At 42.6% G+C, this 15,851-nt stretch overlaps 1 protein-coding gene across 3 annotated transcripts in view; it reads right to left on the reverse strand.

Moving 5' to 3' along the window:
* KSR2 (kinase suppressor of ras 2) overlaps positions 1-15,851 on the reverse strand; it is a 683,331-nt gene that overhangs the window by 90,692 nt on the left and 576,788 nt on the right. For all 3 annotated transcript variants that reach the window (XM_077462057.1, XM_077462058.1, XM_077462059.1), the window contains one exon: positions 5,447-5,580. In XM_077462057.1, coding sequence (XP_077318183.1) covers positions 5,447-5,580 — 134 coding nt within the window. The remainder of the gene's footprint in view (positions 1-5,446; positions 5,581-15,851) is intronic.

Raw genomic sequence — 15,851 nt, forward strand, 5'->3', positions numbered from 1 at the left:
GGATTCAATAAGGATGGCAAACGTGATCAACTTCTCCAGCTCAGTGGGTATATCTTGGGCTGCTATCTCATGCTTGATGGTATCTGAGAGACCATGAGAAAAAGCAACCACAAGGGCCTCATTGTCCCAAGCAACCTCTGCTGCCAGAGTATGGAATTCAATGGTGTAATCGGCAGCAGTTCTCATACTCTGATGGACATGAGGCACTTGGCAGCAGAAGCGGAGCGTGCGGGAATGTCAAATACCCTTTTAAAACAAGGCACAAATTCTGGGTAACTTGAGACAGCAGGTTTTTGCGTTTCCCATAGAGGGTTTGCCCAGGCCAAGACCCTCCCAGAAAGCAAAGATATCACAAAACCTACTTTGCTTCTGTTTGTGGGAAGCGCTTGGGGCAGCATTTCAAAGTATATCTCAATCTGGTTGAGAAACCCTCTGCATTGGACTGGATCGCCTCCCAAATCGTTGGGGAAGCAGAGCAGAACCAGATATACCACTTATAGAGGTAATACTCGAGGCACGGAGTCTGGAGCAGCAGCAGAGATGGCCTGCAACACAGGTTGTACCGGAGCAACCAGAGTGAGAGACTCCAGGTGAGCCGTGTGACTCATGCCGCGTACACACGATCCGAATTCTCGTCGGAAAAAGCTCTGATGGTTTTCCCGAGGGAATTCCGACGGAATTCGGCTCACGCTGTCTTACCTACACACGGTCACACCAAATTCCGATTGTTTATAAGGCGGTGACGTACAACACGTACGACGCGACTAGAAAAAGGAAGTTCAATAGCCAGTAGCCAATAGCTTCTGTCCCGTAGTTGAATCTGAGCATGCGTGATTTTTGGCATGTCGGAATTGCATACACACGATCGGAATTACCGATAGAAAGTTTTTCCATCTGGAAAATTGAGAACATGCTATCAATTTTTGGCTGGCGGGAATTCCGATCGTGTGTACACGGCATCAGTAGCGTTTGTAACACAATGGAAAACTGATCCATGCAGTGATCCTGCTCATCCAATCTGGAAAAAATATTACCAACAAGTGGATTAAATGCATCTGAATTAATGGCCTCCACCTACTGTCAGAAACCATGAATACGACTGAGACAGAAGTACAGTTAAATCACACTTGTTTAATAATAATAATAATAATAATAATAATAAAATGGTAAACAGAGAAAACATAATCAAAACATAGCCAGAGTTCAGGAACCCAGAACGGATAGTCAGACAAGCCAAAAGGTCAGGGAGCCAGAGATGAGCATAGTAGAACAGCAAGCAGGATCTGGAACCAGAAGGAATGTCAGCCAAGCAAGTCTTTAACAGGAACACAGGAGACGATCTCTAGAGTTGTGACCAAGGCAAAGGCAGAGATCATCTGGGTTGGACGGCTTAAGAAGGCAGAACTGACGAGCAGATATTATCAACAGGTGAGTCACTGCGAAGAGAAAGGAGCTGGCAATTATCTGAAAGCTGAGCACCCAGCTTTGAGAAGGAAGGGCTGAGCCCAGCCCTGACACTTTCCGATGTTTATTACAGTACTGCAGCAAAATGACATTTCTAAAGGAAAAAATTTAATTCAAAATTGCTCGCGGCTGTAATGATTTGCCGACTACCGGTAATATACAGGTTTGGTATGGATATTAAGGGGTACTCCACTCCAAAATGTAAAAAAAAAGGTGTGGGGTCCCCCCAAATCTATACCAGGCTCTTCAGGTCTGGTATAGATTTTAGGGGAACCCCGTGCCAAAATTCAAAAGAAAAATGGCGTGGTCGTCCCACCAAGATCCCTACCAGACAGTTATCCGAGGACGCAGCAACATTTTTTTCTGGAATTTCCTAGAATGTACCCTTTGTCTGTAATTCCACCTGAAAAATAGCAGTTCACTTTCAGGTATGCAGATGTGCCTACAGCTTCACAGCTTCAGATGTATTTCTGCAGGGAGAGAGTGTACTGCCTCCACACAGAGAAATAGTGCATAACAAGGCATGGTATGGACACTTCCTTTTGAAAACAGTTTGTACATAAGGCTCAAAATGTGTCCTTCATAGGGTTTTTTTGAGGGATCTGCAAATCTACAACAATCTTTTCTTAGAGTCCAACGAGGGACACAGCCTTATGAAAACTAAGCAACCTAGGGCTATACTGCCACATACAGGAAAAACTGACACTTGACACAAGAAGACTGAAGGCAAACCAGCCTAACAAGAGAAAAAAGAAAACCTGAGCAAGGTGCCAGTCTAGGCTTCCGGATGGATCTCAATCATATATGTTGTGATTTCCCCCCAGCCTGGACTGTTTCTTTGTCATCTGCCCTCTGTCCCCTGAAAACAGGTCACAGGAGTGCAGAAAGAATTGCACTCCTGTGGTCCACAGGAGAAATACAGCTAAACGAGCTATGTTTCTAGTACCCATTTAATGGAGAAGTACAGCCTAAGCTCCCTTGGCTACACTTCTCCTGTGGATCACAGGAGTGCAGTTCCATCTGCACTCCTGTGACCCGTTTTCAGCCAACAGAAGCGGGCTTAACTGGGAACAAGAAACAGTTATCCTGCAATTAATAGGCACAACAACCTGTTGAATCCACTCAGAAATAATGAATCTAGAAGCTGGAGAGCCTCTTTTGCAACTTTTTGGAAAAACATATAATCGATTTGGCTAAAAGAAATAGTGGTCCTCACCACATTCAGATAATGCATAGAGATCTCCATGGGGAGAACTGGAGTCAGTCCTGAGATGGAATAAACAAGAAACAAGGATTAAATTGTCCAATCTACAGTAACTATACTAACAGTGTAACAGTAACACTAACAGTAAGGATGGGAGGGGTTGGCAGTTCCTAATACTAAAAATGATTTAACCTTGTTCATAATACCCTGGTTCGTGGGGTGACAACACTCCGATCATGGGGCAGTTGGAGCACCTTTGTCTTAAAGATAAAATCTGGACATTTCATCATTCTTCTATCCCCTTTCACCATTACCACCGCTCACTTGCTCTACACCTAATCAATGCAGCAAAGATGTGCACCCCCACATTCTGGAAATCCACGAAAGTTCCTACAACAGCAGATTGGCTTAGACACATTTCTAAAATTGCAGAGTTGGAAGAGCTAATTCATCAAGCCAAGGACACAGCTACAAAATTTAGGTCTGTTTGGTCCTGCTGGAATCACTTTAAATTGTCCGACGAATATAAACTTCTACTCACTGAATGAGAGGTTGTAGCCCCAAGAACCAAAGCATAGGCATACCATAACCCCCCTATCCTCTATGGGCAAGTTTTACTCTTATTTGATTTCCCCAGGCTATTGCATTTTATATCGCTCAGATATATACGAGATGGGCACAAGCTCCCTATCGTAGGTATCTCCCATACATTCCTCACTCCCTGCTCCTCCCATGCCCCCCCTTTGTTTTTCCCTTTATCCCCCCCCCCCTTCAGGCTTAGATATAGTTTCCTTCTCGACATCTCTCAAAGAGGGGTTGCTTGAGGTCCGTGACCGCACCCCCACCTCTCCCTTGACAATCCAATAGTGATTACGCACTGTCGAGATACTTTCACTTTCTTTGTTACTGTAGTTTTTGTTTCTTGAGGTTTCCATGATGAATATCGCAGGCAGACCCATTACTTTGCTCGTTAAAAGGGTCCTAGCCTGTACTTAATTTGTTCTGCACGCGAAAGCAGCTTGTTTCTAAGTTTGGTTGGAAAATAAAATGTTTTAACCTTAATGTCTTTAGCCTTCATCTCCTGTGATGATGTTAGCCTTAAAACATATGTATGTTAGTTGTTTATATACATGCTACCTTGGTCATTTTATCATTATCGCACTGTAAAAGTTTTGTACTACTGTACTAATGTAAGTTGAATGCTTCTTTTACAATAAAAATTATTTTCTTGAAAATCTGGACATTTAGGAGAAGTATATTATGCGGGCTTTAAACCCCATACTCCTATCTGGCATGATGCTCACTATGTCACATTGTCTAAGCTGGATAGTTAAACTTAACTGTGTGACATATTTCTGACATATTTCTCTAGCTGGAAAACGATTACCATTGAATGTTCACATCAGGGCTTTTTTCAGTCGGAAAAAACTTTGTTACGCTATCTCCAATGCTGTGTGCTTGCCACTCACTGCTCATTATTGTCATTTGCAAACACAGAAGTTCAGGTTCTGTGTTTACAAGTGACCGTGCTCCTCTCTTAGTGGTCGCCAGAACCTCCCAGCCCCATACATTCTGATCAGTGGGCAGGGAGCTCTGATTTCTTGTGTGTGGCTGGAAAACTCAAGCATGCTGAAACTTTCCCTAGTCGGTGCTGGTTAGACAAAGGCTTTCCTTGTGTTGTGGCGGTGCTGTTCCTGACCTTCTCCCTTTGTAAGTACATTCCTTTTAGCTTTGTTTTACCTATTTATGGGTGCCATTAAATGTTACGCTAAATCGGATTCAATTGCACTGCTCTGTTCTTTCTATGCAGAACACTCCTGAATCCTGAACTCTGCATGTCTCGCACTCCTGAACCCTGCACTCGGTATGTAACACTCTCCTAAAAACTCTGTCCACAACACACTTCTGAACCTGTACACTGTACGTAGCAAACTTCTGAACCTTGTACTCAGTCTATACCACACTCCTGAACCATGAACTCTGTATGGAGTACATTCCTGAACCCCTGAAGTCTGTATGTAGCACAATCCTGGACTCTGCACTCTTTACAACATGCACTTCTGACACACTGCACTCTGTAAGTAGAGCACTCCTGAGCCCTGCACTCTGTACGCTGCGCACTCCTGAACCCAGCACTATGTACATAGCGTACTGCTGAACTCTGCACTCTATATGTAGCGCACTCCTGAAATCTGCACACTGTGCGTAGTGCACTCCTGAACCCGCACTCTGTCCATAGCACACTCCACTTACTGGAAAATGTTTGATGAATTTTGTTGGACTTAACACTAATGTATTATGGTTCACATTGAGACAATGACTCATACCTTTATTGCAGTTATACATTTGCAATGTTATACTTTGAAACACTTGAGTCAATGATATATTTATTTTATTTTATTTGTATGTTATCAGTGGTTTAATACCCTGGAGATATCCTAGTGGCATACACTCAATTGCACTCTTGCATTGTTTGCACTTTAATTAAGCTATTGGTATAGGAAGAACGGTTCTTCACATAAACACAAGGATTAAAGGAAGCAATGTTCCAAAATCCAGGTCCTTTTAGCCAGTACTACATATATGATGGATCTCATTATCACAGGTTAGTCACAGTTGTCTCTCTTCTTCTTCTTCTTGTAAACAAGGACTTACAGTATATACAAAACTCCATTTCTACTCGTAGGCAGGAAAAATAACTGTAAGTGGCTACCATTGTTCTGAAAACTGTACACAAATTCCTAAGAAAATATATAAATAAAAATGATAATACTGTACCTGCCAGCTTGTAGCACACCAGATATACTGAAGAGGCCAAAATCTGTGATCACCACTTTTCCATTGTCATAGAAAACATTTTTCGATTTGAGGTCTTTATGTAGAATGCCCTTAGCGTGGAGATATCCCATTCCCTAAATGGAAAGATAAGTATAAAAAAATGGGTTGGGTACAAATTTTACAAACATACTTGTCTATAGAAAATCAAGCAAAGGGCCACCTGTAAACAAAGATCACATGTGAAACAGCTGATTAGTAGTGGAGACACGGGTCTCTAAAATTAACTTTCCTAATAAGTACCATATTATACAGGAAAGAAAAAGCTTAATGTGCCACGATATTGATTCATCTACATTACCAGACAGTGATTGAAACACATAATATTTCCTTTCTTCACAAACCCTTGTCTTAGCAATAATCCTACTGATTCATATCTCCGAATCCCAGGATAGACAATCATAAGTCAAAACAGCTTTACAGTTGCTATTGTGTTTTAACCAGATCTTACAGAATGTAGATGCACTCACTCAATTATTGTGCAGATGGTTGTTAGAAATATACAGTATGTTCTGCTTGCCAGATATATTATGTGGTGCTAAGGCTGACAATGCTGAGAAATGCTCACTTGAAAAAATAACTAGTTTTGTTCCATAAAGTATGTATTTACCCACCCTACCTACTTCTAGGTACAGGAAAATAAAATATGGGTACACAGTAATACCTTGGATTACGCGCATAATTCATTCCAGAACAATGCTTGTAATCCAAAGCACTCGTATATCAAAGCGAGTTTCCCCTTAGGAAATATTGGAAACTCAGCTAATCTGTTCTACAGTCACTGCTTTTCTTAGCAGTCATGCATGTGGCCAGAGGTGCAGGGGCGCCGGAGACACTCCAAAACACTCAGATACGCTCGGTGACCACTCAGATAGGCTCAGAGACACTCAGAGTTGCTCTGAGGCACTCGGGCACGGAGGGTTTACAAGTATTTCCCAGTGTCTGAGTCTCTCCAAGTGTCACCGGTGCCCTCGCTCCTCTGGCCAAATGCAGTACTGCACACCCCAGCAGCTTGAATCCTGCTCATCTTGCGAGACAACGCTCTCAAAGCGAGTCAGGATATTTTTAAAAAAATAGCTTGAATTGCAAAACACTCGTAAACCGTGTTACTCGCAATCCGAGGGTCCACTGTACATAGGAGAAAAAGAGAAGTTAAAGTGTATCAAAACTCAGGAGCAAAAATGTCATATATTCCAGTTAAGCACCCAGCTGATGTGTCTGCAGTGGTTTTCTCTTTTTCAGGCTGTTTTCCTTTATTGTCACCTGATGATCTTGCCAGTAACACATGTCCCGTCTTAGAGTGGTTACACTGTCCTTTATTGTATCTATAGAAGAGCAGAATAGCCTTCATTGGACAGCAGCATTATGAAATTTGTATTAGGTAATAAACCAGAATTCTACAGAATACATATGGCATAGTATGCTCTATAATAAAATTTTAATTTTCTGGCTTTTTTTTTTGTATTTGTGGTTGAATTTAGCTGCTGTACCATCCATAGCAATTTTTATTTTTTCTTGCAGCAATGCTTTCCTTTACAAAATGGGTTTTTGCTTCAGGGGTGGTGTTTTGGGGTTTCATTCATATGGGGGTGATATTGTTTTTTTTTCCTAATTTTTTATGCCGATATGACCATTATTTTACGTTAGACTCCTTTTTTTGCTGCAAGTTCCCCCTTTAATAAAAGTAGGCTTTTGTTTCAGGGATTGTTCTTTGGGGTTATTATGCCTTTTGTGGGTTTTTGTTTCATGTTAATAGAACTTTTTCAAGTTTGGAGTGCTTAAAGCCTCATGCACACAAGTCATGTTTAGGAATTTCTACATGTGTACATGCTTCAGTAAGTACAGGGTATACCCGTGTACAGCTAATACACAGCCATTCAGTACTATCAGTGGCTGTATCCTGCAGACCTGTCTCCCAAGCATGCAAATGCACCTGCAATTTACACTGTAGGTCCCCGGGTATCAGTGTCTATGAAGTCTAAAGCAGAGCATTTACTCATTACTGACCATCTGTTCTTTAAGCTGCCTTGCATGCAAGAAGAGTGTGCACCTAAACCATCTCACATGATATCACTTACAATCAACACATCCTCCTATTCTCATGGATCAAATAAAAGTTAGGCATAGATCAGTTAGGTCTGTTATGTCTAATTAAAATTGTCCTGCTGCTGGCCTATTTTACACAGCTGTGTCATTAATTCTTAATGAGTGCTTGACAGAAATTGCCCAGGGGTAGGACAGTTTTTCATCAGCAAGAACAAGGACAGTGAGCCACATAAAACTACTGGCCAATTTCTATCTGCCATTACCAGGACTATTACCATTAGATGAAAGCTAAAGCTACCTATAAAAAAAATACTTTTTTTTTTCAAACTGAAACTAATCAAATTTGGAATCGAATCTGCCAAGATAGTTGGGGAAAAATCTGTTCCATAGCCTAATTTGCCTTGGTAGTGTAAGCTCTTTCAGAGAGTGTGTGAAAAAAAATTCTGTTCCATAACATCACAGCTTTAAGGCATCTTCCAAGCATGTAATTTAAAGAATTGAGAAGACCCCTGCTGTATGATATTTAAAATAGCAAAAACATTTTTTTGCCTTGGTACATGTTCCCCATGGCAGTACTCAGTTTCCCAGAACTTTTTTGTACAGTAGTTTACCTATTAGCCCTAAAAATAGACAAAATGTATCAACATAATTTGCCCCCCCCCCCCCTATAGCCTTCAATGGGATCTGCCTCAAAGTTTGAGTTTGCCAAATTTTGAACAATTTTGAAAAATAAATCTCTATTCCAGAGGACAAGTAAAATAATAAAGCTCCTGAATGGGGACACAGGCAAAAAGACAGCGGTCCTATCCCTTCCCAGGATACCCATAACCAAAAAAATGTATTAGATACACTTTAGCTCTTAGTATTTTTGAAACTGCAACTGTACATGCCGTATATTGGGTGGAGTGCAAATATCTGAAACAAATTTAAAACTGCCAAAAATTAGGAACTTTTATATAACATATATGACTGCAGTCTTAGGCTTAACTTTAGTAAATCATTTGCAAAACTGTTAGGGCTAGATAACATGATCTTATCTTTGCATAACCATTGTATACTACAGTGTAGAATTACCACTAATAATTACATTTTTTTTCTATTAATGTGCACCAATTTCCTGTTCATTGTGTGGTAACAATAGGGCGCATTATTTTGCAAAAAGCAATACAATCATAAAAAGTACACTGCAAATGAAGCAGATTTAAAGATATATTCAGCTTTCAACAAGTGCAATTATTCTGCAACAGCATTTACAGGATACCATTGTATACATTTATGTTTCCTAAATAGTGACATAATATCATTAAGAATGTTAATATTTTTAGTACACATGGCTGACATTTCAAATACAATGTAAAAATGATTTGCTATCAGAAGGCAACTATAATCATGTATCTGTTTACAAATAGGGGAGGGTGCCCCTATCCCCTATATTAACATGGAGCTGTACCACTATAGATAATCATTTCAGTTGTACATGTGATACTATGATTGTGGAGCTTTATCCAAGCTCACTCTCCCCTAATGCCCACAAGATGTCTGGATGAACAGTTTCTGAAATCCCCTGCAAGAGGGTCATTATGTCAGACTCTGGAAGATGTCAGTGGTCTATTCTTATGACCCAGCAACCCAGTGGATCATCTACTGGAAAGCTCTGTCATGTATCTGGATGTATTTGAACTGAGATGTTCATGGTCCCACAGCTGCAGTCTTACTTGTTGTGCCACAGAAGAGCTCTGGAGTTATAAAAATGTTCTCTTAGTTTGATGCATTACCTTAAGCTCACTAGCCCTGCCTGCTGCCAGCTGTGGACAATCTACAATCAAAGCCATCCATAAATAGCAGCACTTCCTATCTCTCAGTGCTCATTTGTTTGGACTAGCTTCTTGGGTGTTTTGACTGCTTTTTGACTCTGAATACCGTATTTGAACTTCTGCCTGAATTCCTGACTACACTCTAGCCTGCTGATTTTGTACTTCACCACCAGCTCATGTATGACCATTGGTTGCCTGGCCTCTGGATTTCCAATCTCTGGATTTAAAACGTGTACCGCTTTGCCTGATCTGTTGCTGTCCTGATCTGCCTGTTTTTGCCTGAAGCACACAAGCTCCACTTTGGACATCACCTATCACAGGTACCTTACATTACAAACGGGCCACAATGGCAGAGGACCCTGCTGAGATTGTTAAGGCGATTTCACGTCAGGGCCAATTGATTGGAGCTCATGAAAAGCATCTTTCTTCCTGGATGCCAAGTTAGATGAACTTTGTACTATGCTTAAATCTTGCTTGCCTGGTCCTTCTGCAAAGGTACAGACTCCTGCTCCAATCCAACCCACCTCTTCTGTACCAACCAAGCTTCCCCTGCCTGAAAAATTTGGTGGTGATACAGAGGACTGCAGAGGCTTTTTAAATGTTTTCCATTTGCATTTTCGCAACAACCCTGGGACTTTTAACACTTCGTCAGCTTAAGTGACTTTTGTAATTTCCTTGTTAAAGGGGAAGGCTCTGGCCGGGGTCTCCCCTTACCTGCAACGCAATGATTCTGTGCTGCTAGACGCTGACAAATTGCTGGCTTCTTTCCAGACTGTATTTGACAAGCCAGATAGAGCTTCTAGAGCTGAGTATTCACTTTTGGACATACAACAAGGTACCAGGTCTGTGGCACAATATGCTATTGAGTTCTGTGCCCTGGCTGCTGAGACTAATTGGGACTCTAGGGCATTACGTGCAGCCTTCCAAAAAAGGTCTTACAGATTGCATCAAGGATGAATTTGTTTATAAGGATTCCCCAGAAGACCTTGAGAAATTCGTAGAGCTATGTGTTCATCTGGATGTCGGGTATCATGAAAGGTGTCAAGAGAGACTTAGAACTCGCAAGTTTCCTAGGCCAGTTTACCTTTTGGCCCCTAACTTCCAAGCACTACCTAAGCCAGAACCCAAAATCTCAATTGAACCCCAGGTACCTGTGGAACCCATGGAAGTAAACTGTCTCCACCTAACTGAGTCGGAGAAACAAAGGAGACGTGCATTGGGCCTATGCCTGTACTGTGGACTTAAAGGACATTTGTTATCTGTCTGCCCTTCCTGTCCAGTAAAAGGCAGTGTTGAAGGAGCTGGGTTAGACCTTACAGGTATATCCTCCAAGACCAAGATTACCTTTCCTGCAATTATCCATTTACCCTCTAAACTTGTCTCCTGTGAGGCTTTTGTGGATTCTGGAGCCACTGGCATATTCTTGGACTACACTTTTGCTACAGAAAATAAAATCCCATTTGTTCCAAAGTCTAGACCCCTGAACATCATCACCCTGAATGGACATCCCTTGGGAGATGGCATTGTAAAATTTAAGACTACTATTATCACCCTTCAGGTAGGCGTAATCCACAAAGAGGAAGTTGTCTCTTATTGATTCCCCACTTCTGCCGTTATCCTTGGTTACCCATGGTTACAACAACCTAACCCTTCTTTTGATTGGTAAAATTGAGAACTAACCTCTTGGGGGTTGTTCTGTCATCTAAACTGTTTGTCTCAACTCAAAAGACTTTTTGGTTGTCTGTTAGCTTCTGTGGCCATCCCACCCCACCTTGCCTCGTGAATACCATGAGTTTGCAGATGCATTTTGCAAGCAAAAGGTGGAGAGGTTTTACCTCCACATCGTTCTTTTGATTGCACAATTAATTTGATTCCTGGAGCACCTCTTCCCAAAGGAAGGACCAATCTCCTTGTCTTTGCCTGAACAACAATCCATGGAGGAATACGTGAAAGACAACTTGGAAAGAGGTTTTATCTGACCCTCTTCTTCTCCAGTAGGGGCAGGTTTTCTCTTTGTTAAAAAAAAAGATGGGGGTCTTTGACCATGCATAAATTATCGAGGGTTAAGTCAAATCACTGTAAAAGACTACTACCCTTTGCCTCTCATTCTTGAACTGTTTGCTGTACTTAAGGGAGCCACTATCTTCTCTAAGCTGGACCTAGGAGGGACTTATAATCTGATTTGAATTAAAGAGGGGGACGAGTGGAAGACAGCATTCAACATCTGTAATGGACATTTTGAATATCTGGTTATGTCATTTTGGTTGTGTAACACCCCTGTTGTCTTCCAACGTTTCATGAATGACATTTTTCACGATTTCAGCAACAGTTTTGTGATCATATACTTGGACGACATATTAATCTTTTCCAAGACTCATCTAGAGCATATCTCACATGTAAAGCAGATATTACAACGAGTGAGAGAAAACCATCTTTACGCGAAGCTTGAGAAATGTAGTTTCCATCAAAGCCATATTCCTTTTCTTGGAATAAGTGCTGTCAGTTTCCAAATGGACCCTCAAAAACTTTCCGCTGTCTTGGAATGGGCCAACCACCCACTTTAAGAGGGCTCCAAAGCTTTCTAGGGTTCACAAATTACTACAGACGTTTCATCAAAGGTTTTGCCTCTATTGCGGCCCCCCTTACTGCTATGACGAAGAAAGGTACAAATTGCAAGGTGTAGTCCTCAGAAGCAGAATTGGCTTTCCCGCACTTAAAAGACATGTTCAGCAAGGCTCTAATTCTTCAGCATCCAAATCTCGATCTCCAGCACATAATTGAGGTTTATGCCTCCGAAGTAGGTGCCGTGCTGTCCCAGAGACCACCTAAGTCCGGTAGAATCCATCCAGTAGCGTTTTTTTCTAGAAAGTTTTCTCCAGTGGAGATGAATTACAATGTTGGGAATCGAGAACTACTGGCCATCAAATTGGCATTGTCTGAATGGCGACATCTTCTGGAAGGGGCTCCCAAGCCTTTTTCTATCCTCACTGACAATAAAAACCTGCTGTATCTTCAGACGCAGGATGTCTGAAATCATGTCAGAGTCAATGGGCTCTGTTTTTCTTCCGTTTTAATTTTGTTCTTTCTTATGTTCCTGAGCATAAAAAAAAAGGAAGCCGATGCTCTTTCCAGACAGTTCGCTACCTCTGAAGAAGATCAACCTTCCGAGCAGTATATAATCCCACCTCACAAAATTGTCACACAGATCTCTACGGCTCTTTCCCAACAGTTACAAGAAGCCCAGAATCGTGTTCCCCAAGGCTTGAAGATAGCACCAGGTCGCCTGTTCATAGTCCCTAGCCTCAGAAAACCTGTACTCCTCTGGGCTCATGATGGTGTGTTATCTGGTCATCCTGGTGTCACCATCACTCTTAAGACCTTGCAACATCATGTCTGATGGCCTCATATGAAAAGGGATGTTACTGACTATGTGGCTGCCTGTCCAACTCGTGCTGCTAATACAGTACCTTGCACATTACCTACTGGACTGTTACAACCACTTCCGGCACCTCGCCAGCCTTGGACCCATTGACTATGGACTTCATTACAGACTTACACAAGTCCGAGGGCATGACTGCTATTTCATTTTGTGCCACTTCTGGGATTACCTACAGCTGAAGCACTGTCTACCCCCTTCCTTTCCCATATTGTGAGATATCATGGCATACCTACCAATGTCATCTCAGACCGTGGATCCCAGTTTGTTTCCTGATTCTGGAGAGCATTCTGCAAGACACATGGGAGTAGCACTCTCACTCGCTACCTCACATCACCCTCAAACAAATGGTCAAACTGAACGCGTGAAACAGACCCTAGAAACTGCGACATTATGTCAATGCCTTACATTCCAACTGGTCTGAGTATTTGCCTTTGGCTGATTTTAACAATAATTCCCGTTGGCACAGTGCCCTTCATACCACACCATTCTACGCATCCCTAGGCTATCACCCTCAGACTTTTTCCCTACTTCAGCCTTCTTCTGGTGTACCAGCAGCAGATCTGCAGGTGAAAAATATTCTGTTACCTTGGAAAAAGATTTGCTTATTACTGCGAAAGTCAGCAGGCAAGTATGCACTTTTCTCCAACAAACGAAGATGCCATATACCTCCATATTATAATTATAGGCACCTTGGAACATCTGTGGTAGGGGACAGAGTTTGGCTATCAACCAAATACGTGAGACTAAAACAACCTTCTACCAAATTGGGCCCTCCATTCATTGGCCCTTACAGAATTATTGCTCGAGTCGGCCAGTCTCCTATCGGTTCAAATTGACCTCCTCTCTTTAGATTCACCCCATATTCCACATTTCCCTCCTCAAAAAAACTATTTTCAATTGATATTCTTCAGACACTACCTAGCATAGGTACGTAACAAGCTCTCCAGCTCTGTTTTTGGCCCTAAATAATCTTCCACCATATAAGGCAGACTCTGCCAATGGGATGTTAAATCTGACAACCTGAGGACTAAAAACATGTTTTAATGCATCACTTAGGCAGCCCCCTTCTCCATTGCTCCTCCTTTGACTAACAAAAGCCGCAAAAAATAGGATTTTTTGTACTCACCGTAAAATCGTTTTCTCTGTAATTCACCGACTGACACAGCTCCTCTCTTAGCCAATGGGTTGTTACACCCACCTTTAGTAGAATACTAGGCATTACATGTTATGTAACACAAAGAACTTTCCAGTTCCCCCCAAGGTGCAGTCCCTTAGGTAACAACCCTCCAGCCTGCCATGCAGTCATCAGCACGTCAACAAGCAGTATAATGTAATGAGAAAAAGGAGGGGCGGACGCTGTGTCGGTCGGTGAATTACAGAGAAAAGGATTTTACGGTGAGTACAAAAAGTCCTATTTTCTCTTATGCCACGTACACACGATCGGACTATCCGGTGGACTTAGTCCGGCGGACAACCTGCTGGACTTTGCAGTGGAGGACCGCTGGACTTTCCGAACGAGCGGACCTGCCCACACATGACCGGACATTTTCAGCGGACTAAGTCTGGCGGACAATCCGCCGGACTTTTGAAATGAACGGACTTGCCCACACATGACGTTTCTGACCTTCCGTGGATGTCCTGTCGGGCTGGGGATGTTTGGCCAAAGCTCTCGGCGGACGAAAAAGCAGTTTGTGAGTGGAAAAGGAGGGCCCTTGCCCACGGCGTGGCTCCTTAGCCTTCTTGGCCTGTGGGAGTAGTGTACTCTTACCACCAGTGGCATTCTTAATAATGTAATCTAAAGAGGCTCCAAAGTTGTGTTTTTCATTTTTTTCCCTTTTTGTAATGTATGGGAAATGTTTTATAATGATGTGAAATTTGAATGGAAAATCTTGAATGTATGTTTTATAATATAAATAAAGAGAAATTTGAAACAAAAAGCCGATCGCCAAGGAAGGGGAGATCCGTCAGGGCTTTCTTGGATGCCTGGTCAGCAGACCAGCATTTTAACCAAATCAGGCGCCACAGCACCACTGCTGACACTGAAGCCCTGGATAACAGGGGAAGAGTATCCAGGGCCGCGTCACAAACGTACTTAAGGCCTTGCACTAGTTGGTCTGCTAGTTCCACGCAGACAGGAGAAGCCTGTTGTTCTCCCAACTCACGGTGCAACAACTTTGCCCACTCAGTTAGTGTCTACGACACAAGTGCAGTACTGGTCGCACGGCTGACCCCACAACCGTGAACAAGGAACGAGCCACTGCCTCGGCCTTCCTGTCCGTGGGACCCTTAAATGCAGGAGTCCCCTCTACCGGGATCGTGGTTACTTTGTTTAACCTGGATACTGGGGGGTAGTGATGGCCGAACGGTTCGCCCGGCGGTCGTTTTGCGGCAAATTTCGGCTGTTTGAGATTCGCCCGATCGGCGGACTAAATCTGCCGTTCGCCTGGTGGACTTCCGTGTTTTCTGTGTAAAAGAACTTTGACCTATGATGACGCATCCATCATGGGGTACAGGACAGCCAATTGAGACATTACAGCACATGGACACTTGGACATTCCCCCTAACTTATAAATACACCCGATCCGGCGCCCTTTTTACATTCTTTCTTCTGTCACTATAGGGAGAGGTTGCTGTGTGGAGCAGGGAGAGATTGCAGTGACCCAAATCGCTAGCTATTTGGTACACAAAAGTTCTTTTCAGGACTGGTATAGGTGTTAGGTGTAGTTCCTGATATAGGTTTGAGGCAGTGCTGTGCTAGTGATTGTTGCAGCAGCCTGAATGTCTTTTGTCAGTTTAGAGAAAGGGACAGAACGGTGTGTGCTGCAGGGAGAGTCAGTTTAATCATTAGCTGTTACTATCAGGTCCACAAAAGTGCTATTCCAGTAACCAGTTATTGTTCCAGCAGCTCTGTTTTGTCAGTTTATATAGGGACAGGCAGGAAGCTGTGTGTGAGGCAGTGAGGGTCAGTTTAATCAGTAGCTGTTACTATATTAGGTCCACAAAGGTTCTTTTCAGGACTGGTATCAGTGGTATGGTAATAGGCTTGTAC

Source organism: Lithobates pipiens, unplaced genomic scaffold, assembly GCF_037356315.1.
Source record: "Lithobates pipiens isolate NorthernLeopardFrog02 unplaced genomic scaffold, aLitPip1_a1.2 Scaffold_3, whole genome shotgun sequence".
Classification (NCBI taxonomy): domain Eukaryota; kingdom Metazoa; phylum Chordata; class Amphibia; order Anura; family Ranidae; genus Lithobates; species Lithobates pipiens.